Raw genomic sequence first — 23,332 nt, 5'->3', positions numbered from 1 at the left:
GCCCCCACATGGTAGCTCGTAACTGTCTCTACTCCAGTTCTAGGGACTCCAATGCCCTGTGTGGACATCAGGCACATATGTGCTACGTAGACACACTTGTAGGCAAAACACCATAGACATTAAATTAAAAAAGAAAGAATATATTTATTTCAGGGACAGCAAGATGGCTCAGAAGATAACACCCTTGCCCTTTGATAATGATGATTTGAGTTCACTCTCTGTACCTCATGTGACTCCTGCAAGTTGTCCTCTGGCCTCCACATGCATGCTGTGGCATGTGTGCCCCCCCCCCACAACAATAATACGTCAATTAGACAAAGCAAACATTCTCCCATGTGCTACGATTTTCAAATTCTTTTAATAAGATACAGTACTTAACCTTCAGTTACTAAAAGTCACTAAGAATTGTGGGCTCTTTGTGTCATGGAAGGCTTATTTGTAATTCTGGGCGTTGGCTATAACATTCTCTTAGTATACCCACAAGAATGGCACTGCATGTATGTGAGATGAACTTACATCTGTGAAGCCATCAGAATGCTATTTTTAAAAAGGATTTCTTTATTTTCACTTTAGTGTTTGGGTGGATGTTTGGCCTGAACGTGTCTATGTGCATCACAGGCATGCAGTGCCCACGGAGGCCAGAAGGGGGCGTTGGAACCCTGAGCCTGGAGTTGCAGAAGGTTGTGGACTGTCATGTGGATGCTGAGAACTGAACCCAGATCTTCCGCAAGAACGGCCAGTGCTCTTACCTGCTGAGCCATCTCTCCAGCCCCTAAAAATGCTATTTTTTTATTTTTTATTTTTGGTTTTCCGAAACATGGTTTCTCTGTGTAGCTTTGCGCCTTTCCTGGAACTCACTTGGTAGCCCAGGCTGGCCTCGAACTCAGAGATCCACCTGGCTCTGCCTCCTGAGTGCCGGGATTAAAGGCGTGCGCCACCACCGCCTGGCCTAAAAATGCTATTTTAAGCAGACTTATACAAGATTTTTGGAGGAATAATGTAGGCTAGAAACACATCAAAACAGTACTAGTGTACAGTTGCTACTTAAATATTGCAACAAGTGATTGAGCTCCAAAGTATACCGTGGTACACTTACGTGGATGTGCCATCTGTTACAACCAAAGGCCACTGAGATGCAAAATAAAGAATGTCAAAGAGGGACAGGTAAGGTTCCTCCCGTGTGTGGGCTCTACCGGGACCGGGGGAGGAGGCGTGAGGGGGCAGACACAGAAACACAAGCCTGGGTGACAGACAGACAAAGCCAGCATGCCACCTGAGGTGTGCCCCAGAAAGAGCCCCGACTGGACCGAAAAGGAGAGGCCGGATGCTGCCACTGCCTTCTAAAGCATTGTTTCCTCGGGAACTGCGGCTGTTGGAGGACTCCCACCCAATAACTCCTGAGGTGGACAGTCACAAGAGAAAGGTCTGCTTGAGACCTTTTTCCTCCTATCCCCATTTCTCTCTTCCTCCTTCCTGTCCATCCGTTTGTCATCTGTCACTCATCCAAAAATCCAGCATATTCTCCACTACCACCCCCCCCCCCGCCCCGATTTTGGTCTTCTTAAAAAACGGGCCAGAGTGTCCATGCAAGTGAATAGGAAGGTTGACTAGGAATAGGGGGTTTCCAACACTGCAGTGAGCAAGGCAAGGTAGATGTGACAACAGGTAGCTCAGGTTGGAGCTCCCCCCCCCTTTTTTTAATTAAGAGATTTCCTATTCATTTTACATATCAACCACAGATTCTCCCTCCTCCCACCCCCCACCCCCATTCCCATCTCCTCCAAGGCAAGGTCTCTCATCCAATTGAAGAGAGACAGGAGGGATTCTATGAGCAAAAGATATCGAGACCATGATTGGAAAGAGTACAGAGACAACTAGCCAAACTAGTGGAAACACATGAACTGTGGACCAATAGCTGAGGAGCTCCCATGGAACTGGACCAGACCCTCTGGATAAGTGAGACAGTTGTTTGGCTTGAAATGTTTGGGGGGCCCCCAGGCATTGGGACCGGGACTTGTCCCTGGTGTATGAGCCAGCTTTTTGGAGCCTAGTGCCTATGGTGGGACACTTTGCACAGCCTTGGTGCAGGGAGGAGGGGCTTGGACCTGCCTCAATGGAGTGTACCAGGTTGGAGGTTTTTTGTTTTTTTGTTTTGTTTTTAAATGAGCACTTTGCATTGAAATTGAGTGTTGGGTCAATCTGGAGGGGGCCAGGGTGAGGGGAGGCAGAGTTGGCTTGGGTAGGGTGCAGTGGGCTTCGTGGGGGGTGCTGGCTAGGGTACCGTGAGCTGGGGTAAGCTGAGGTGAGGCTGTTTGGGGTGGGGTGGTAGGCTAGGGTTGGATAGGGCAGTGGCGGCTGGGGTGGGGTGCACTTGAGTGGCGTTGGGTACTGAGTAGTATTGAGTGGGGTGGGGTGGGGTGGGGTGGAGTGGTGGGTGGGGTGGTGTGTCTCGTGAGCAGGGAAGTAGTGAACTCAGAGTTCTTTTGTTGTATTATCTGTGGGAATCCTAAAAGGCCCAGGAAGAGATGATCATTTAAAAAAATAATCTTTTGCCGGGCGGTGGTGGCGCACGCCTTTAATCCCAGCACTCGGGAGGCAGAGGCAGGCGGATCTTTGTGAGTTCGAGGCCAGCCTGGGCTACCAAGTGAGTCCCAGGAAAGGCAAAGCTACACAGGGAAACCCTGTCTCGAAAAAAAAAAAAAAAAAAAAAAAAAAAAAAAAATAATCTTTTACAAAAGAATTGATTTGAATCTTACCTCTCTTCAGAAATGGGCATTTTCCTGTTCTTTTTTTCCCTACCTTTAGAAACACACTGTTCAGGGCCAAGAGATCTCTTTTTGGTTTCTTCAAATGAATCCTTTTAATAGTATGAATTACAGAGAGAATGGGAGAGAGGGAAGAGAAAGAGGAGAAAGGAGGGAGGGAGAGAGAGAAGGAGTGAGGGAGAGAGAACCAGGAGAGACTTGCCTCTCAGTCACCTGGGATTCCAACGGTCTCCAGTGGAATCAGAGTCTGGCTCCCTAAGAGATGTGCAGTGGCATTATTTACTCCTAACAGATTGGTAACAAGTATCTCTAAGGGTGGTAAGCACACAGGAGGCACTGGAATTCAAAGTGACTGAGACACTCATGTTTCTACCCCACAGATCATACAGTCACAGGGCAAGCAGGCGGGACCCAAGAGGTAACACAGCTCACACTACCAAGTGCCATAACAAGAGCAGAGTGTCCTGGAGCTGGGAGGGAGGCGTTTCCAACTCTGGGATAGGAGAGGTGCCCTGGGAAATGTCATCAGGAAGCTCAGAGGAGTGTTCTGGTTGAGGATGGCATCTAGGCAGAGAACCAGGACGGGTGAAGGCCATTAGCCAAGATGTAAAGTAACCTTAATGTGGCCGGTCCTAACCCAGAGGAAGAATGCTGAGACACAGTGACGACCAATTCTGTGCTTATTCAAGAGAATGAATCCTTCAATGGCTGACAGTCAATACTAAGAAAACAGAGTTCTGTTTTCAAGAACACATGGAGGAAGGAAGGTATGTCCTTAGTGTACTGAATGAGCACAAACAGCTCTTCTGTCCGATCCCTGTGGAAGGCATGCCAAGGCTTCCAGGAGACACTTTGAAACCCAACCTAATTTACACACACACACACACACACACACACACACACACACACACACACACACACACGGCAGATTGACGGTGAGGCTCAGGAAGAGAGTAACGGTAACACAGTACAGAACAATTGTGACTATATATGTGTATGGTTATGTGAATATCTTTTCTCTCTCAAAATATCTTATTTGCCACACTTCCCCTTCTTCCTCTAGTGACGAAGTGAGATGATACAGTCCCTGTGTGATGAGATGGAGTGAGGCACAGGAGGCATGGTCGGGCTTCCTCATGAAAGTTTCTCCAACACCAGTGTTACCGTAATGGGGATGACTAACAGGAGATCAATGGCGGGTCCTAGGTACAACATGGAGGTGCTGGACAAAGGGAAAGGTCACATCCTGTGCTGGGTGGCATCGGATGGGATGAGATGTCACCACATTACTCATGTGGCATGCAATGTAAAACTTACACATTTTTTTTTATTTGTGGAATTTTCCATTTAATATTTTCAGACCACATCTGGCCATGTTTCTAACCGAAAACAGCAAAAAGCGGAACTGTGACTAGGGGGGGACAATAGTGTAACACGACTGTTGAACGTAGGCGTTAAGGGCTGGTGAGATGGCTCAGTGGGTATGAGTGCTTTGTGTGCACGCCTGACAACCAGAGTTCAAATCCCGGGAAGAACACAAAAGTAGAGAGGACCGAGTCCACAAAGTTGTTCTTTAACCACACATGCTGTGCACATGTGCCCCCAAATCACATACACACACACACACACACACACACACACACACACACACACGCACACACGCACACACACACACACGTAATTATTATGTATATACATAATAATAATAAATAAAGTTAAAAGTAGTAGGCTTTATAGCTTTTCAAGTATTTCAACAAGTCAACCAAGTGTCCAAGGATGAATCAAAGAGCTAAAAAAATGTGACACATATTATATAATATGGAATATTATTCACCCATAAAAGGATGACATCCTGTCACTTGCCAGTAACCTGGATAGAACTCGACGACACTATGTAACATGAAATAAGCTAGGCACGGAAAGTAAAGTACTGCATATATTTATCTTCAGAATAAACACTGATCTCATCCGAGGACAGAACAGAATGAAGGTCACCACAGGTGGGAAGGGGACCAAGGAAGGAATAAAGAAAGCATATGGCTACAGGAATAGCTCGACAGGAAAGCAGTGTGCTGGAACTTGGATCCTGTATGTCCCCTAAGGTGCTAAGAGGAGGTGGGAGAACTTTTCAGAGATGGGATATAGTGGAAGGAAGCTAGGCTGTGGGGGGAGGGCTCCGAAACCAGACAGAGTAGAGACCTAAACCAAGGACCACAAGTGACATCATCTGCTCTGCATGATCAACAGGGGCTATCGCTGGCCCAAGGCAAGAGAGGCAAAGAACCCCATGGGGGCTGAAACCTTTGCTATCCTGGGCCCAAATAACCTACTTCCTCCCAAGTTGTTTATTTTCGTATTTTCTCACAGTGATAGGAAGCCACACAGTGTCACTTCTAACGTGACACACACCACAGGGTCACTGCAGTCTGAGACAATTCATTATCTACTCCAAGTAACCAGAGTTAAAAGTTGGAATGTTCTCCTCCATAGGGAGAATCATAATCTCCGAGCTGATGGAAATGCTGCTTTGATCATTATACATTGTATACAAGCATCAAATATAATATTGTGTGTCACAAAGTACATGTTATATAAAAATTAAAGAATAAAATACGGTTATAAAAGAAACAAAGAAATTGCAACAGCCCTTTAATAGACAAATAAGAAACAACAATCAATTTTTTTGCCAGAATATTGATCTTAATAAATTCTACTATTTTAAAATTTCATTTCATTTCATTTTTTTTTTAGACAGGATATCACCATGTATCCTTAGCTGGCCTGGAACTCACTATGTAGATCAGGCTGGCCTTGAACTCATAGAAACCTGCCTGCCTCTGCGTTTCCAAGTGCCGGGATTAAAGGCCACCATGCCCAGCACATTCTAATTTCAATCTTTTTGGGTTTTTTGTTTTGTTTTGACAAAAAGGATCTCTGTGTTTCCCTTTTTTATCCTCTTAAATTAAGCCAAAGTTTCTCCATTAAAAACAAAACAAAACTGGAAAGCATCTGTGCTGGCTACTTTTACATCACCTGGACAACACAAGCAACAGTCATCAGAGAGGAGGGAACCTCAACAGGAAACTGCCTCAGCAAGATCAGGCTGAAGGCAGTTAGTGATTGATGGGAAGGGCACGCCCACTGTGGGTGGGGCTAAGGCTGAGAAGGTGGAATCATAAGAAAGGCTGAGCAAGCCATAGGGAGCAAGCCAGTCAGCAGCACCCCTCCACGGCCTCTGCATCAGCTCCTGCCTCCAGGATCCTGCCCTGCTTGAGTTCCTGTCCAGACTTCTCAGTGGTGAACTGTGACCGGAAGTGTTAAGTGTAACAACCCCTTCCTTCTCAGGATGCTACGGTTATGATGTCCAACAGCCTCCGTGGCAGCCTAGTCACCCAGACTAGGACAGCACTTTTGTATTGAGGAAGGAGATTATTCAGCTGTTTTTAATTAACGATTCAATTTCAAAAATCTTAACACTTTTGTCATATTCTGTGTAACAATGGGAAATAATCACCTTCCATTTTGAGGTCTGAGCCCATCTCTGGGAGTGTCAGCTAAAGAACTACATGATCGAGCCTAGCCTTGTGCGCTAGGCTCTGGCAAGGCTCGGCCCTTCACCCTGGCTTCTGACGACTCATGATGACCCTCTTACTCAAACTCCAGCGCACCCTGGCCATGACAAACCAGTTCTCCCACCGACCTACTGTGGCGAGTTTCTACTGAGCAGTACCAAAACTAGTTCTAAAATTTAGTTTAAAAAAAATTTTTTTAAAGCAGTCTCACTCACCTTTGTTAAGATGAACATCCTGATGAGTACAAACAGCACCCCAGACATGAAGCCAGAAAGAAGTGGCGATATAAACCAGGAAGCAACTGAATGATCAAAAAGGATATTCAGTGAATGTTAAGATTTACACACAAGCGTATTTAAACAATACAGCGAGACGCGATATGGTGCCTATATTAACACAGTACCAGACCTGTTGGCCAGTGTCAGAGCTAAGGAAGCCCTCCCTCATGTACGGCTCTCCTCAGGCCCAAGCACAGTCACATATAGCTGGCTATACTGGTGGGTTACTGTGGTTCCCAAACTCTAGCTTCAGTTCATGAATGATTTCCCTCTAAGCCAAGGGTTCTCAATCTGTGGGTCGTGACCCCTTGGGATGGCAGATAGTTTCTATACTGGATATTTACATTATTATTCAATTATGACTCATAACAGCAAAATTATAGTTATGAAGTAGCAACAAAAAAATTTTAGGGTTGGGGGTCACCATAACATGAGGAACTGTGTGTATTAAAGGGTCGCAATGTTAGGAAGGCTGAGATCCACTGATCTAAGCCACTTGCTTGCTTTTATCGATTCTTGTCGAGTCTTGTCCCAACAGCAAGGGTTATATATAAGGTGGGTCATGTTTTATGTCCTTTAACCACATCCAGCTTGATGCTTTAACTCCTCACACCCAATGACTAGAAATCCGGTGTTAGCCTCTACTGGGTGCTTCTAAGTTCTGGCTACACCAAGAAACCACCTGGGAGTTTTCAAACAGCCGTGATGCTCTGGCCCCGCCCCTAGACTTCTGGAGGGGTACAGTAAGATTGGGGTGTGGATATTTCTTCATTGCTCCTTCAGGAAGCTCTCCTAGGCAAGAGTGGAGAGCTGTTATTCCAGAAGCTTTGGGACATAGGTGATTTTCATGGTGGCCCGTGGCCCTGATTGGCAGGCCAGGGGTCCATTAGGACCTATAGCTCCTAAGGCTAGGATGGTTCTAGGGAACCATGAACCACCTGCAGGCCTGAGATGGTACTTTCCATTCTGAGTGGGCCCTGAGGGGATTCTCACTAGCTAAGCTTAGCTGGACCCCCGACGGAAGGAACAGTGCTTCCTTCAGGAGGCAGACCTGGGCAGCTGGTGACTTAGTGAAGTAAACCACATTAGCTTCATTCTGAGGCTTTCCCAAGGCTGTAAACATGTAAACATTGACTCCTGGATTGAAGGCTTTTCCTCACTGGGGCCTGGCCCTAGTCTTTCTCCGACTGTGATGCTGATTTCAGTGAAATAAATTTTTCTTCAGCTTGGCAAGGAAAAATGAGATACTGATTGCATACGCTAGATGATGCTGTAACGTTTTAAGTATGGAGTTAAAACTGACGCGTGACAGTGAATCGGCTCCATTAACAGAAACTGTGAAGGAAAATGCACTACCTACCTATACAGTCCATGTCTTCTAAACCTTAACTTATCTGAAGGAAGAGCGTTACAAAAGTAACTTCCAATGAAACTCACTCTAGAGAGGGCGAACTTTACTCGCTAAAGGGAAAAGAAGATGCCAATTACCAATCTTCACCAGCTCCATCCACTGCACTCCTCTCGTTCCGATGGCCACCAGGGAGAAGCCTATAGTAGAGCCGACTATGCAGTGCGTTCCTGAGATCGGAAGCCTCAGGAAGGATGCAATCAACTGCCAAACAGCTGAACCTATGGACGGAAAGACGAGTTAAAACCCCAGATACTCAGTGTAGCGTCTTCCATACCCGGCAGGGAGAGTGTGGCCATAGCATCACACCCCTGTATGGTGGTCTGAATGCAAATGGCCCCTCACCCCCATAAGCTCATAGGGAGAGGCACTATTAGGAGGTGTGGCTTTGTTGGAGTGGGCGTGGCCTTGTTGGAGGAAGTCTGTCACTGTGGGGGCGGGCTTTGAGGTCTCATATATGCTCAAGTCCTGCCCAGTGTCCAAGGCCACTTCCTGTTGCCTGTATAAGATGTACAACTCTCAGCTACCTCTCCAGCACCATGTCAGCCTGCCTACTGCCATGATGATGATGGACTAAACCTCTGAAACTGTAAGCAAACCCCATTGTTTTCCTCCGTAAGAGTTGCCATGGTCATGGTGTCTCTTCACAGCGATAGAAACCTTAACTAAGACACCCTGAGTTTAATTTTCTATGGATTGTTTTCTTACAAAGCACCAACATCCTGACTGAGATCACTCAAGAGTGATTACCAGATATCACATGAGGGTGAGGGTGTCAGTGATGAGTCAGTCTTTCTTCTGTGAAGTCTGGCTACGATAAGCAAGACATTAAGACATTACACATAATAAGATTTCTAAAAAGACAATGCATAGGGAGGGAATTTTGTTCTGTTTTGTAGTACACAATGAGACAAGCTAGAGACAAACTAACATGCCAGATTAGTCCATGTGTGAGAGGGGAACATGCACTGCCCCTTGACTTCTGCCACCCCTGGGAGAAATAACTGAGCTCGTTAACCTCAAGTTGGGCATAACCCCAAGTTGGGCATCTCTCTCTCCGATCTTGCTTGCAATGTTGGGAGCTCCGAGTTTGGCCCTGTGTTCTAGGCTTGATGTTTTTCTAGGCCGTGGCTCACTGAAGATATTTTCATAAGCAGGTCCTCTACGGAGGGAGGACAGGGAGCATTAGCTGGGAGATAGCCCTTTCAGAGGCAGTTACTAAGAAGGGCAAACAGAATGTGAGACAACAAAAGTCCTGGGCTGATAAAGCTGGCTATTACTAATCCAGCCAGGCTGCCTGGCAGCAGCAGCGTCCTTAGGCAGCCCCCGGCCTTTCCTTCAAAGATATCTGAGCGGCGAAGGGTCATCTCAGGCCACAGAGGTCCTCGTGTACGAGTCAAAGTGGACAGCTGCTGCAGCGAAGGCCGGGCATTGCCGAGCTTTGACTTGAGGCCGGGTGTGGTGCCATGTACATCTCTGAAGTGTGTGTTGAGTGAAGAAAGAACCAGCCATGTGCTACCAGAAGGTGTCAAGTCTCCAGGGTGGCGCCTGCCTTCTGCTGGACAGTTAGTTCCCTGGGCCCCACCTCTGTGGCTGGAATCAGTGGCAACCGGTTGCCTTACACGTAGAACCAGAGTTAGGATCATGTTTTCTAGCCCAGAACTGTAATGTAAAAGTATGAACTGTGTGGTTTTATAATAGTCTCATAAAGTTAACCTAGCGATGTAGGAGGATGGTCTCAACTCACCCTGTCTGTCGCACTGAGACTAAATTTTCCTTCCTGAGAGCTGCTACCATTTTTCTTGCTGACTTTATAAATCACAACGAGAGGTGGGGGTCATGGGAAGACAGAGTGAAGGAGCAACAGATGAAGCATGTTTGCATGGGGGCCAGCCAGCGGACAGGAGCCACCTCACCCCTGGGAACTGCTGAAGGGATATAGAGCCGTATGCATGTCAAGACCAAAACCGAAGAAAGGTCCTCTAACCTAAGATGATGACGTCCTACAAAGAGGAGAATGGATGAACTATGGAACAAAGATAACCAAGAGAAACTCGGGGGAAATGAGAGATGGGATCTTTTGATGTACTAAGTGGTGTCTGGAAGATTAAGTAAAAGGCAAACAAAGCTCAGGGTCACATGAGGATGAGGAGTGGGCATGAGTAAGGGCAGGGTGCTGAGTGAGAACGGAAGCGAAGGATGAGGAGGCTCGACAGTTCTTAGCACACTTCTTTTTTGTGTTTTTTTTTTTTTTTTTTTTTTTTTTGTTGTTGTTGTTGTTGTTGTCGTTTTGTTTTTCGAGACAGGGTTTCTCTGTGTAGCTTTGGAGCCTGTCCTGGATCTCGCTCTGTAGCCCAGGTTGGCCTCGAACTCACAGAGATCTGCCCGCCTCTGCCTCCCGAGTGCTGGGATTAAAGGCGTGCGCCACCACCGCCCGGCATCTTAGCGCACTTCTGTGGTGGCTTGAAAATGGTTTGTCCTGTCGGTGTTCAGGTTTTTGGAAGCATTGGTGACCTCAGATGAAGTAGGCAGACTTTCTATGGGGCTAAGCAAAGGGTCTCAAGGACGATTTGTTCGGGAAGTTCAGGTCACATAGACCACAGCAAGCGAGGAAGGACAGAAAAACGGAGGGAGAGCGGAGACTGGAGGATTCAGGATGCTCAACAAACTCAGCTCCGGCTTGGGTCCGTAACAGCGACACTGTCATCTTAAATTCACACAGCTCCCACTCTGAAGGCGTTCAGTTTTTAAAATCTAGGCAAGTCGTACCATTCCCAACCCTCGGAGCTCTGAAATCCATCTAACCACAAACCAAAAAGGAAACTTCAGAAGCAACCACCACCCCCGAACAAACCCGGAGAAGAGAGGAACCCAAGCAATCGTGTTATTCAGACAAACCCTCAAATTGCCTCGGTAAACCCAAATTCTAGTTGAGGTAAAAAAAAATCCTTTCCTCTTTGAATACGGAGCCAAAGGCCGTGGGTGGGAGAGGTGGAATCTGGATGAGCTACACTGCCTGTAAAGCCAGCAGCAGAGACACACTGCCCAGCGCCTCCAGGGGCGGCTACAGGGAGTTCTCAGTGCGCAGGCGCGGATGGCCTCTTGGAGCCTCTAAACTCAGCAGAAGGTTCTGTAGGAGGAAGCGGGGCTCCACCTGGGACTGAACCTGTCGGTGTTTCTCTTTATTCCTCCTATAGTCTCAAAAGCTCTTCCTCACAATACCTTAACGCAGTGGTTCTCATCCCTCCTTTAATACAGTTCCTCAGGATGTGGTGCCCCCCCTACACACACATAAAATTATTTCCATGCTACTTCCCAACTAATTTTGCCACTGTTATAAAATCGCAATGTCAATATTTGTGCTTTCTGATGGTCTCAGGCAACCCTGTGAAAGGGTCATTTGACTTACAAAGGGTCAAGACCCACAGGTTGAGAGACACCGCCTTAATAATGAAAACATCTCAATTTTAGTTGGCTATAATGAAATTATAGGTTAAATTGTAAACTAAAACCACAAAAGTTACATTAATCAATGTTTTTTCTTGGTACGGGAGATTGCTGGGGCCTTGTGCATGTTAAGGACAGATCCTGCTGCTGAGCCAAATCACCAGTCCCCAAATACACCGTTATTTTTTTAGTGCTCAGGGCTGCTCTTGGGGCCTCAGGCATGCTGGGCAAGCAGTCTAGTCCAGAGACACACTCAACCCCCCCATAATATTGTTCTATGATATCTACATTTTTGAAACATTCCATCATACACAATGAAAAATCTTTAGAAAAAAATATAAATCAACTTTCAAGGTTGGTTATAGGTAAAATTTAAAACACAGTCACTGCTTTATATGCAGGTATAAATATTATATATATGATATATATTCTTTAGTAACTTTAACATATCCCTGAAACAATAAAGCAATATTCTACAAGTATATCTTGAGGCTCAAGTATATCTTAAAATGGCTAGAAGTTTGAGAAAATGGATGCTTGCTTGTAAAAACTGTAAAGTACAGGCAATGAAAATTTTATCATAAACACAACCACTAAACCAGCTTCTAAAGAGTTAAAACACAGGCCGGGCGGTGGTGGCGCACGCCTTTAATCCCAGCACTCGGCAGGCAGAGCCAGGCAGATCTCTGTGAGTTCGAGGCCAGCCTGGGCTACCAAGTGAGCTCCAGAAAAAGGCGCAAAGCTACACAGAGAAACCCTGTCTCGAAAAACCAAAAAAAAAAAAAAAAAAAAAAAAAAAAAGAGTTAAAACACAGACCCCCCCTCCTCACTTATGGAAATGGCAATGGAGCCAGGGAAATGAGGGGCACAGGGAAGAAAGCTACTCACCAACCATTGCACTCACTTCCCCGGCCATGAGGGTCTCCACGGAGTTATTGTAGAGGTTCACGTCAATGATGCCTTTCCGTATAGTCTCTCCCACTTTCGCTCCCAAAAGCACAGAGCCAGTGGTTTCAAATATTGAAGCCAGAATGCATGCCTGTCTCAAGGTCACCACGCCAGAGCCCACCGCAGTTCCGAACGAGTTGGCAACGTCATTGGCACCAACAGAAAATGCCAGGATGAAAGCAATAATAAAACCCAAAATGACCATCCACAGATACCCATCCATGGCCATTTTGGAGAATGGGCTCTGGGGTACTTTTCTTTCGCAGAAATATTTTAAATCAACCAAGTTTGAGGTTGCTAACTTTGGGAGGCCAAGAGTTCTTGTAAACAGTGAGTCTGCTCTGGAAAGTGCTGGACAATGTTGAAGTCTGAAGAAATTGTTAACTGCTGGTTTCTGAACTATGGTCAGTACAGTTCATTTGGTTGTGTTCAGTCAGTGGTACCGCGCATTCCATATTTTTCCTCCCAGTCTGGGAAAGCTGTGATCTTTCTTCCTATAGAAGGAAAACAAAAGAAATCAATTACTATTGAGAACCTGTAACAGCAACTTCTTTCAGAAGTGTTTAAAGCTTGCGGATGGGATCTGTCTGTTGCACGTGACAGATCTGACCACAAAGCAATTCAAGGAAGATTATAATTAGTCTCCCCTCCAAACCAACCAAAAATAAAAGATAAAATACAAAGCTGAGCCGGGGGGCGGCGGCGGCGGCGCAAGCGCAGGCGCACGCCTTTAATCCCAGCACTTGGGAGGCAGAGGCAGGCGGATTTCTGTGAGTTCGAGGACAGCCTGGGCTACGAAGTGAGTTCCAGGAAAGGCGCAAAGCTACACAGAGAAACCCTGTCTCGAAAAAAAAAAAAAAAAAAAAAAAAAAAAAAAAAGCTGGCTTCTAGATTGTTTACTACCTACAGATCAACAGGTTGCCATATTAGGTGAAGTGTTGTATGCAGTTTGAAAAAATATATTTGGTCATTGTTTTCAGAGAACAGTTTCCTCAAATGAGTAACAGATAATGAAATAAGACAAATAAGACATCAAAGTTGTATCATTTTTTAAAATGCTTGTAATGTGCCCGGCTCCTCGGAAAGCAGTTACATAATCTGACTTGTGACACTGCAGGGCGAAGCTCATTTACATTCACGCGTGGGAATGATGTGTCCTCAAACTCCAGAACAAGGTTACTCTTCCTGCAGTGACAAGGAAAAACTACTGGGCCTCAGAGGAGGGCCAGAGAAAACAGAGAATGCAGCCGGCTGGTCACTATCCATCACTTCTCATCCTTCCCAGGAAAGACCAGAGACTTCACTTGGTCACCACCCACCCCTGACCACTGTGGCCCCCAGCCCCCCCCCCCCCAACTTTAGCTCAAGTATGAAATCACAAAGCATAGTCTAACTCCAGGGCTTTGGTCTCTGTGGCGGTTTGAATGAAAATGACCCCTAGAGGCTCATGTTTGAAGACTTGGTCCCTGGTGGGTGGCACTGTTTGGGAAGGACTAGGAGGTGTGGCTTTGTGGGAGGAGGTGTGTCACTGGGGTGGGTTTTGAGGTTTCAAAAGACTGGCACCATTCCAGGCTTGCTCTGCTGTCTTGTGAATTGTCAGCTGTCCCTGCTGCCACGCCTTTGGGTCACCATCGTGGACGCTAACCCTCTAATAAGCCATGAAGTGCAATCGTGGTGTTCCGTCACAGCAAACTGGAAAGTAACTAATGCAGTAGCTCATGATCCGCCCCCTCCCCAGCCCGGCAGCCCCACAGCTCCCTCCTCACTCCTTCCCTTTAGGAATCTGCTCCATTGTTACCACGCAGGATGCTATCCTGATCCCAGAGAAGAGCAGCCCTTCCTCTATGACCTCATTCATCCCTCTTGCTCCTAAAAAAAAAAATCCAGCTTATCACTTCATTCATCCATTCATTCATTCACACCTCCATCATTCATTCATCCTTTAGGAGGCGTGACGTGTAAGTACACTTGCCAGGAAAGGTCACGAGGTGGTCAGAGGACAACTAGCTAGAGTCTCTACTATGTGGATTCTAGGGATCACGCCAAGGTCACCAGACTTGGAGACAAGTAACTTTAGCTGCTGCTGAGCCATTTTGTCAGCCCAAAGAGAGGACTTTTTAAAAGACCGTTCTGGCCGTGGCGTGGAGAACAAACTTCTCAGGAGACAAGTGTGAATGTGGGCAGACTGATGACATGCCACTGTGTGCTGAAGCGTACCGCGGGGACCCTGGGTTACAGCGGAGGCAGATTAAGGGAAAGAACGTGGCTTCCCTTCACAGCGGTGGGCTAAGAGGGACTGGATTGAAAAGCAGCCAAGTGGCCTTTTCTTCTGCCTTGTTGGGCTGTTGGTTTTCAGTGACAGGAGAGGCGTGACAGGCGCTCCTGGATAGGCTGCACACAGAAGTACATTAGAAGGGGCAGCTGGTGACATGCCTAATGCTGTGTCTTTTGCTTGGGTGGGAGATTAGTCATTTTTTATGTTACCTTTGGCACCAATTCCAGCCCAGAGATCCCCTTTCCTACTCGGGTTTCTTATGCCCACTACAGACAATCCCTTTAACATGACTTTTCACCTTTGTGTTCAGCCCTAACCACTGTACTCATGGCCAGCAAGTGCTGGGCTCAGGAGAAAGAATTGCCACTCTGGTAATCTAAATTTCTCTCTTTATCTCTTCAAAGCACTTTGTATCTGTAAGGACAAACAAGTAAACACTTTGGATTTTTCCCTTTCCCATTATTTATTTTTATTGAGCTCAGGTGAAACAAAGCAAAATATACAGACACACAACGGACTGGAGAGACTGCTCATTGGTTAAGCCTCTATATTGCTCTAGCAAAGTACACAAGTTTGGCTCCCAGCACTCAGGTCAGGTGACCTGTAGCTCCAGCTCTGGACGATCTGATGCCCTCTTCTGGACTCCCCAGGTACTACACTCAACTACACAAACTTACATGCAGACACATACACACAAAATTAAAAATAAACCTCCACAATCTGAAGCGCAGGAGAAGATGGTGATGCTTCTTAACGGAGACCTTGGCAAGCCAGATGATGCCATGCAGGAAGCCAAATGTTAACTTCCAAGAACTACAGATGCCCAAGTTCAGAGCAGTTGGGGTCTGATGGGTTATTATATATGAGGGTATTGATGATACGAAAGCAGAATTTTGAAGATGAGAAAACACTGACTCCTTCAATAAATGATGTGGGGACAACTCAACCCTGGCCCTCTGGAAGGGGGAAAAGCTAGACTCTGGGGCTGGAACGACGACTCAGCAACCAAGAGCACTGTCTGCTCTTCCAGAAAACTCAGGTTCAACCCTTAACGTCTACACCTTGTCTCATAATTGTAACTCCAGTCCCAAGGGATCTGATGCCCCCCCCCTTTTTTTGGCCTTTGAGGGCACTGCATAAATGTCATGCACAGATATACATGCTGGTAAACACCTACACACAGAATAAAATCTTAAAAAAAAAGAGAGAGAGCTAGATTCCCTACCTCCCACAGAAACAAATGAGTTGTAAAAGTAAAAACTGAACCCTGAAGAGAATAGGAAAAGACACAAGTAAATATTCATTTAATATTGGAATGGAGAGGCTTAGCTACGCTATAAAAGCAATTAATAAAAAGAGCCAACAGTGGAGTTTATAAAAATGATAGATGGAGGAAGAGATATCTTTTTGAAAATGATTTTTATATGTATGAGTGCTTTGCCTGCATGTATGTAAGTGAAAACAAACATTCTCAGGCTATTTTCGGACAGCCTTACAACTATTTTAAACCAGGAATGTGGAGGAACTGCGGACCCAAACACAGTTATGGAAAATGAAGTCTGGGTAAGAAGTCTCTGCTGTGGAGTAACACTAGAGGTTTTTGTAGTGTGTGTGTGTGTGTGTGTGTGTTACATATATTTATTTTATTTTTGAGGCAGGCTCTTACTATGTAGCTCTGGTTGGCCTGGAATTCACTATGTATATCTGACTGGTCTTGAATGCTGGGATTAAGAAATGAGCCACCATACCCAGATTTTATTTTATATTATTATTATTATTATTTGGTTTTTCTGAGACAGAGTTTCTCTGTGCAGCCCTGGCTGCCTTGGAACGTCCTCCGTAGACCAGGCTGGCCCCAAACTCACAGAGATCCACCTGCCTCTGCCTCCTGAGTGCTCAGATTAAAGGCGTGCGCCACCACCGCCGGGCCAGCTTTTATTTTTTTAATATATTATATATGTTATTTTTAAACAGTTCTTTTTTTTTTTTTTGAGTTATGTTCTTATGCCTCCTAAGTTGGCCTCAAACTCACTAAGTAGCCAAAGATGACCTTGAACCTCTGCTCCTCTTGCTTCCAGCTCTCAAGTCTTGGGGTCACAGGTGTGCACCATCATGTGGTATTTGTAGTTACAAAGGACCGGTCCACTGCCACCCACTTTCCATCCAGTTTACTGTGCTCTCTGACCATTTATTTCTCCAGGAGAGGTCGTGGTTCCCTTGGTTGAAGCATTCCTTCACAGAGAGGCTCCCCTGTAGAGGACCCTTAATCCATTTTCCAGTTTCCTTTCTATGAAGCCCAAGACACATCCTATCTACTCCCGAAAGTTATAAGACCCGCTTTCTCTGACAGCTGAAACGGAACCTTGTGTTTTGACACTTGAGATGAAGAGAGGTTCCCACTTCTTCACTGGTGTGATGTGCTGTCTCTGCCACAAATGGCGACTTAGACCCCCAAATACAAGAGTGACTAGCTTTTCCTAATGAATGAAATACAATGAGACATTCATGTGTGACATCTTATTCTTCCCAGAACAGCCCAGCAAAAGAAAGTGTCTTTTTAACACTCCATACACAGACCTTGTCATAAGGCGTTTCTAGTTACATCATTCTTGAATGGCACATGCACACATTCCCATTACACTTTAGAATGATTGGCAGGAACAGACAGGGGAAGGTGGCACATGTAACCCAGTGCTTGGGGGCTGAGGTGGAAGGGCAATGAATTTGAGACCATCTTGGGCTACTTAGTAAGTTCAAGATTTGTATAAGCTACACAGCCAGCCTGTCTTGAAAAGTCAAACCCGAGGGATGGAGAGATGGTGTAGTGGTTAACAGTACTTGTTGCTCTTGTGTGGGTCAATTCCCAGCACCCACGCAGTGGCTTGCAGCCATCCAAAACTCCAGTTCCAGAGGATCTAAGGACCTTTTTTGACTTTCATGGGCACCAGGCACACACATGATGCACATACATACATGCAGGCAAGACACTCATACATACAATAAATAAATCTAAAATAAATATTTAAAAAGTCTAAACCAAACCAAACCAAAATACCCTTAAAATGTAATGGTATAATTGTGACAGTATTTTCATATGTTCACACTCATGGTAAGAATGGAATGCCACTGGAACAGCCCTGAGATAGCTTTGGCGTGTGCGTGCGTGCGTGCGTGTGTGTGTTATGTATACAAGTCTGTATGTGTGCCTGTAGAGGTCAAAGGTTGACATGAGGTGTCTTCTTTAATGGCTTTCCGCAATATTAAAAAACTTTTTATGATAATTATTTCTTATTTTATGTGTATGAGTGTTTTGTCTGTGTAGCATTTGTGTGCCTGGTACCCAGAGAGGCCAGAAGAGGGCGTTGGATACACTGGGACAGGAGTTACAGAGGTTGTGAGCTACTACATGGGTCCTGGGAACCAAACCCGGGTCCTCTGGAAGAGTAGTCCATGCTATTAACCACGGGGTCATCTCTCCAGCCCCACTCCTTTTTTTTTGAGACAGGGTCACTCACTGAACTTGGAGCTAGACTGGCTGGCTAGCAAGCCCATGGGGATCTTCTTTCTCATCCTCCACACCCACCCAGTGTTGGGGTGACAGACGTATGCCTCCTTGCCCAGCTTTTCAAATCAGCGCTGGGGACTGAACTTAGAGTCTCACGTTTGTACAGCTAGTGCCTTACCAACTCCATCTCCTGACCCCCTGAAACCATGGTTCAAACAGCATATTTACAGACAGGCAACGCAGTCTGGGGGACAGGGAGCCTGAAGAGAGATTTTGATAGAAGCAGAACTCAGGAAGAAAGCAAGAACGGGAGGCAGAGAGGAGAAAGAAGGGAGAAAAGGCAGGATCATCAAGCTGAATGCAAGACCAGACTCGGGGCCCAGGGAACAGAGACAAAAGGACGCAGCAGAAACAGGAAGATGGAATGTTTCCTCAGCGGGAGCCAAGAATATGAATAGCCCGGGGATGAGGATGAAAGATGGCACCTGGCACCCAAGGTTGACATCAGCAGAGGAGGGAGGGGACAGTCTACTGACATCTTGCCACTCCTTTTCTCCCCAGGCTGTAAAAGGGAACATTTGTCTCTCTGTGTGGAGATGGGAAAGAGCACAGGACTGCACCCCCATTCCTGTCCAGTTAGCTACTGGTTACACCACCCTGACAAGTCCTCTCCGTGACTAGCTGGGCAACAGGGAGGACTGTGCATGGCCGCTGATTACAGGTGAGGCAGAAGCCCAGCATGGCAACTGTGAGCATTAGCAAGTATGGAAACTTAGACCCAATCCCGCTTCCATTAGTAATGCAGTGGACCTTGGCTGACTCACATGCACAGTCCAAGCCAGTGTGGTCTTCTATAAAATGCGGGTGATGATGATAATATTCGTGTCTCTCACAAAATTAGCGTGGAGCTAAATCTAACAACATAAAGTATTTTGCAAAGTAACAGGCTTCACTAAAGACATAGGAAAAAGTATACGGATACATCAGACCCTTCTAGCAAGATCTTTCTCATCCAGTGCCTCTCCATACCTGCCCCAGCCCTGTGGGAGTCACGTGATTATAGGAGGATTCCAAATCCTTCTAGAAAACCCCTCCAAACCATGGCCTCCTCTTTGGCTAACATGTGACACACACCCTGTAAGGGGCAGGGACTTCCTGGGGTTGGGGTGGGTGAAAGGAAGTAAAGAGAGATACTAAAAAACACTGAAAAGCTAAAGGGCCCTAAGGGGGAAAAACTACTTAACATGGTAAAGCCAATAGCTGGGGCATGGTTCCAGGCCAAAAGCCACACAGGTAGACGGTTCGGCAGTTCCTTACAGAGCAGAGCATGTGCTGACCAGACAACCCAGGTGACTCATCTTAAGGGGTGGGTGTTTGGTGAAGGGCAAGATGACACTCGTCTGCGCAGGCAACATTTGGTTTACATCTTAAGTCTGGGAGCAGTTACACACGGTACATTTTTCAGAACTCACAGTGCGCACTTAAAAGTGACGAGCTTTATGGTCTATGAATTAAAACCAACCCCATACAATCCGGTCACACAAAGTAGAACGCACTTTTGACAGTTCTTCCTTCCCACACTGGAGATTACCCACTCCCAAGTCCTCTATGTTAAACAAGAACAGGACAGTTCTTCCCACATAACGAAAAGGAGCTACTTCCGTGGAGACAGGTGGCCAGTTAGAGATGGGGAGACAGCGCATGAGGACCTGCACTTTGATTCCCAGCACCTGTGTGAAAAGCTGGACGTGATGGCGCATACTTATAACCTCAGCACTGGGGGGCAGAGACAGGGGGCTTCCAGAGGCTAGCCAGCCACGTCTGGTTGGTGAGCTCATGTTCCAGTGAGAAACCCTGTCTCAAAAACCAAGGTACATGGGGCGCGGTGGTGCACACCTTTAAACCTAGCACTCAGGAGGCAGAGGCTAAGTATCTTTGTGAGTTCAAGGCCAGCCTGGTCTATATAGCAAGTTCTAGGGTAGCCAGGCCTACACAGTGAGATCCTGTGTAAACACACACACACACACACACACACACACACACACACACACACATCATGCATGCATACATACATACATACATACCACCACAACAACAAAAAATTAAAAACAGCTAGTTTAACCACCAAGGACCATGTGAAGCAATGGCATCAAGAGGCAAAGAGAAAACAAACTATTTAGAGGATGTGTTAACACAGTACTGTATGAACCCCATTCCCAGGAGAGCGAGGAGACAGCCGCTGGGTCAGGCCTGGACTTCCCCCAGTCAATGGCTCTATCCTGTATCAATGGCTTTGCTGTGGTAATACGCCATGACCAAAAGTGACTTTTATGAAGGAAGAGTTTATTTGGACTTAGGATTCCAGAGAGGTGAGAGTCTAATTTGGTGTTGGGGGTGGAGATCAAGGTATGGCAGAGGAGTGGGAAACTGAGAAATCACATCTTTTATCATAAATATGCAGCAGTCAGTGCAGACTGGAAATAAGGTAAGGCTCTGAACTCTGATAGCCCATCACCACGACTGACTTCTTCCCCAGACAACATCATCCACTGGGGACCAAGTGGTCAAACACTTGGAGCTATGTATATCACTCAGACCACTACATCCTCCACGGGGAAAGAGATGGACCTGTCTACGAAGGGAAGTCTTCAGTGCTCTTGTAAGAATCCTAAAGGTACCGTCCCAATTCATTAGCATTTCCATTTAGCAGGAAAGCATTCCCACAGCACTACAGATGGAAGCTATTTTAAATCTGTGAATCCTAATACCAAGAGCTACATGGAAGTCACTTCGGAGTTTGCGAATGAACATGCTACACTCTGATAGGCAACGCCAACATCAATTCTACAATCAGTTCTGTGAAGACCCCACTGTGCATCTGTGGTCCAGCACAAAGTCTGGCAATGTCGTCACCCAGAATCCCAATCAGAAAAGGTTCAGGGAGGCCAAAGAAATGGCACTTTTTTTTTGATTGAGGTGGTCAGATCAAGAGCTTTAAAAAAGAGAGCACTGCATTTTTATTAATCTTTCCAGAAATTCACATGTGTACAATGCATTTTGATCATGCTCACCCTCTGCTCCTCCCTATAACTCTTCCCAGATCTGCCACCAACAACCGTTCCCTTTCAAGTTTGTGTCTTTTTGTTTTTACAACCCACTGTGTCCTAGCTGTGCTGCCCATATCTCCAGGGATGTGTGACCATCCGATGGAGCATGGCCACCCTACCGAGGACCACACTCAGGACCCCCACCCCACGCTCAGCAACCAGCCGCACGCTGTCTATAGCTTTTTGGCTAGCACTGGGGAGCTTCCCTCTACGTGATGGAATTCCTGCTCACTCCATGATGGAATGTCGACTGACTTGACTTTGTGCAGGCGGCCACTGCCACTGCTAGTTAATGAGGACAGTATCCTGCCCTGTTCAGAAGACACTGTGGCCCTGGTCCTCCTCAACCTCAGGCTCTGACAGTCCTTTGGTCCCCTCTTCCTCCATATTCCCTGAGCCCTGAGGGGAAGCAATGTGATGTGATGGTCCATTTATGGGTAAGCAATCCACCGAGATTCACTCACTGCATTCTGACTGGCTGCAAATTAACTACCATCTGGCATACAAAGGAACTTTTCGGATTAAGAGAGAAAGACATACTACTAGTCTATGGGTATAGAGATAAACATTTAGAAGGTAGCTTGATACTAGGTCCATATAACAAAAGATATAAAACACATCTTGATTTCTTCCTGTACTTGTGCTTTACTTTTAAGGGTGCCTGTCATTCTGGAGGCTGGGGACTTGGTGGAAGGCCCCCCTGGTCTTGGGAGTCTTCCTAGGTGCCACGTTACAGGATCTGTCTACACTGTTACACGTCCTCCTTCTCTCAAATCCCTCCTGCGTCTCCTTCCTTATGCTTCTTCTGAGCTTGGGCCATCCAGGCTCGGCTGCATAAAAATGCTCTCCCTGTGCCAAGTGCTCTGCAGGTGTTTTTCACTGAAGTATTTGAGGTTAATGTTTACACGAAATAGCTTCTAACTCCTCATTTCTTCCTGTCCCGGCTCCAAGAGCTGGAGAATCTCAGGACACTAGAGTCTGCGAGGACTTCAGAAGGAACCTTAGGAGTCCAGCTTCTGTCATCATGAAGACATGCTGACATAAGAGAGGTTACTTTAAACGGCACGTCCCTAAACATGCTACCTAGTACCGAGTCAACATTACAGCAGGGGAAACTCAAATGAAATAATACAAAGAGCCTGTGGGGCTGAGTTCCTGGCGGACGCTCATCAGGCCTTCTTAGTGACAGTAATTCCATCTGGGGCACTGATGGTCCCTGGGGTCCAAGAAAGGGGTAGAGCTGGGGGTGAGGAGAGGACAAGGGAGACTATGGACCACAGTGACCGCTGCCAAGGCTTTGTCCTTGGAAGTTATCAAGTTACTTGATCCCTCCAAGGCTTGTTCAACTCTATAATTCTACATCAACCAGAGACCACAGGATTGGAAAGAGGCAGTCTGGCCTAGAACTGAGGACCACAAGATGGTTTTGTGGGATGAGGTGGGTGGAGATTTCTGACCCTTTCCCAAGCAGGACAAGGCAGGGTCTCTGATTTTACAGGACGTGAACCAACTTACTTTTGCTCCATCTAAAGTTTCCACTTCAGAGCCTGAGGCTCCGGCTTTCTCTGCCCCCCCCCCCCCATTCCTGCTTTATTAACTTCTCTCTCTCTTACAGGATTCTCTATTGACATCTTAATTTCTTTCCAGCTCATAAATTTTGTTGTTGTTGTTGTTTTTAGATGTTTCCTACATGGACTTTTCCTCTCTAGGAAAGCATTCTCTCTCTCTCTCTCTCTCTCTCTCTCTCTCTCTCTTTCTCTGAATATATACAATTATATATACTTGTATTTTGAAACAAGGTCTTACTATATCAACCAGGGTGGTTCTGAACTCAGATCCACCGGTGGTCTCTGCCCTCCTTGGTGCTGGGATTAAAGGCACATGCCATCATGCCCAGCCAAGTAGTTTTTAACGGATAAAGAAAATAAATAGCAATGATAATTAAAATGGGATAAAAGTCAAGGAGTTAAGGTGAGATGGCTGAAGAAGAAAGAATTTAGCGGATACTGTGTAAGTCCCATGGAGAC

The 23,332-nt window shown here is 46.2% G+C and overlaps 1 protein-coding gene across 3 annotated transcripts in view; it reads right to left on the bottom strand.

Moving 5' to 3' along the window:
* Slc20a2 (solute carrier family 20 member 2) overlaps positions 1–23,332 on the bottom strand; it is a 102,263-nt gene that overhangs the window by 24,104 nt on the left and 54,827 nt on the right. For 2 of the 3 annotated variants that reach the window (XM_028887823.2, XM_028887822.2), the window contains exons 2-4: positions 12,359–12,912; positions 8,104–8,244; positions 6,553–6,638 (exon numbers count right to left, since the gene is read on the bottom strand). In XM_028887823.2, coding sequence (XP_028743656.1) covers positions 6,553–6,638; positions 8,104–8,244; positions 12,359–12,647 — 516 coding nt within the window. In that variant the 5' untranslated portion in view covers positions 12,648–12,912. Of the gene's footprint in view, positions 1–6,552; positions 6,639–8,103; positions 8,245–12,358; positions 12,913–15,404; positions 15,568–23,332 lie in introns of those variants that run through there. The other variant, XM_028887824.2, reaches the window with a different exon arrangement.

The sequence above is a fragment of the Peromyscus leucopus genome, chromosome 17 (assembly GCF_004664715.2).
Source record: "Peromyscus leucopus breed LL Stock chromosome 17, UCI_PerLeu_2.1, whole genome shotgun sequence".
Taxonomy (NCBI): domain Eukaryota; kingdom Metazoa; phylum Chordata; class Mammalia; order Rodentia; family Cricetidae; genus Peromyscus; species Peromyscus leucopus.
The sequence above is the reverse complement of the archived record's forward strand: the minus strand, read 5'-3'. Positions and strand labels throughout refer to the sequence as shown.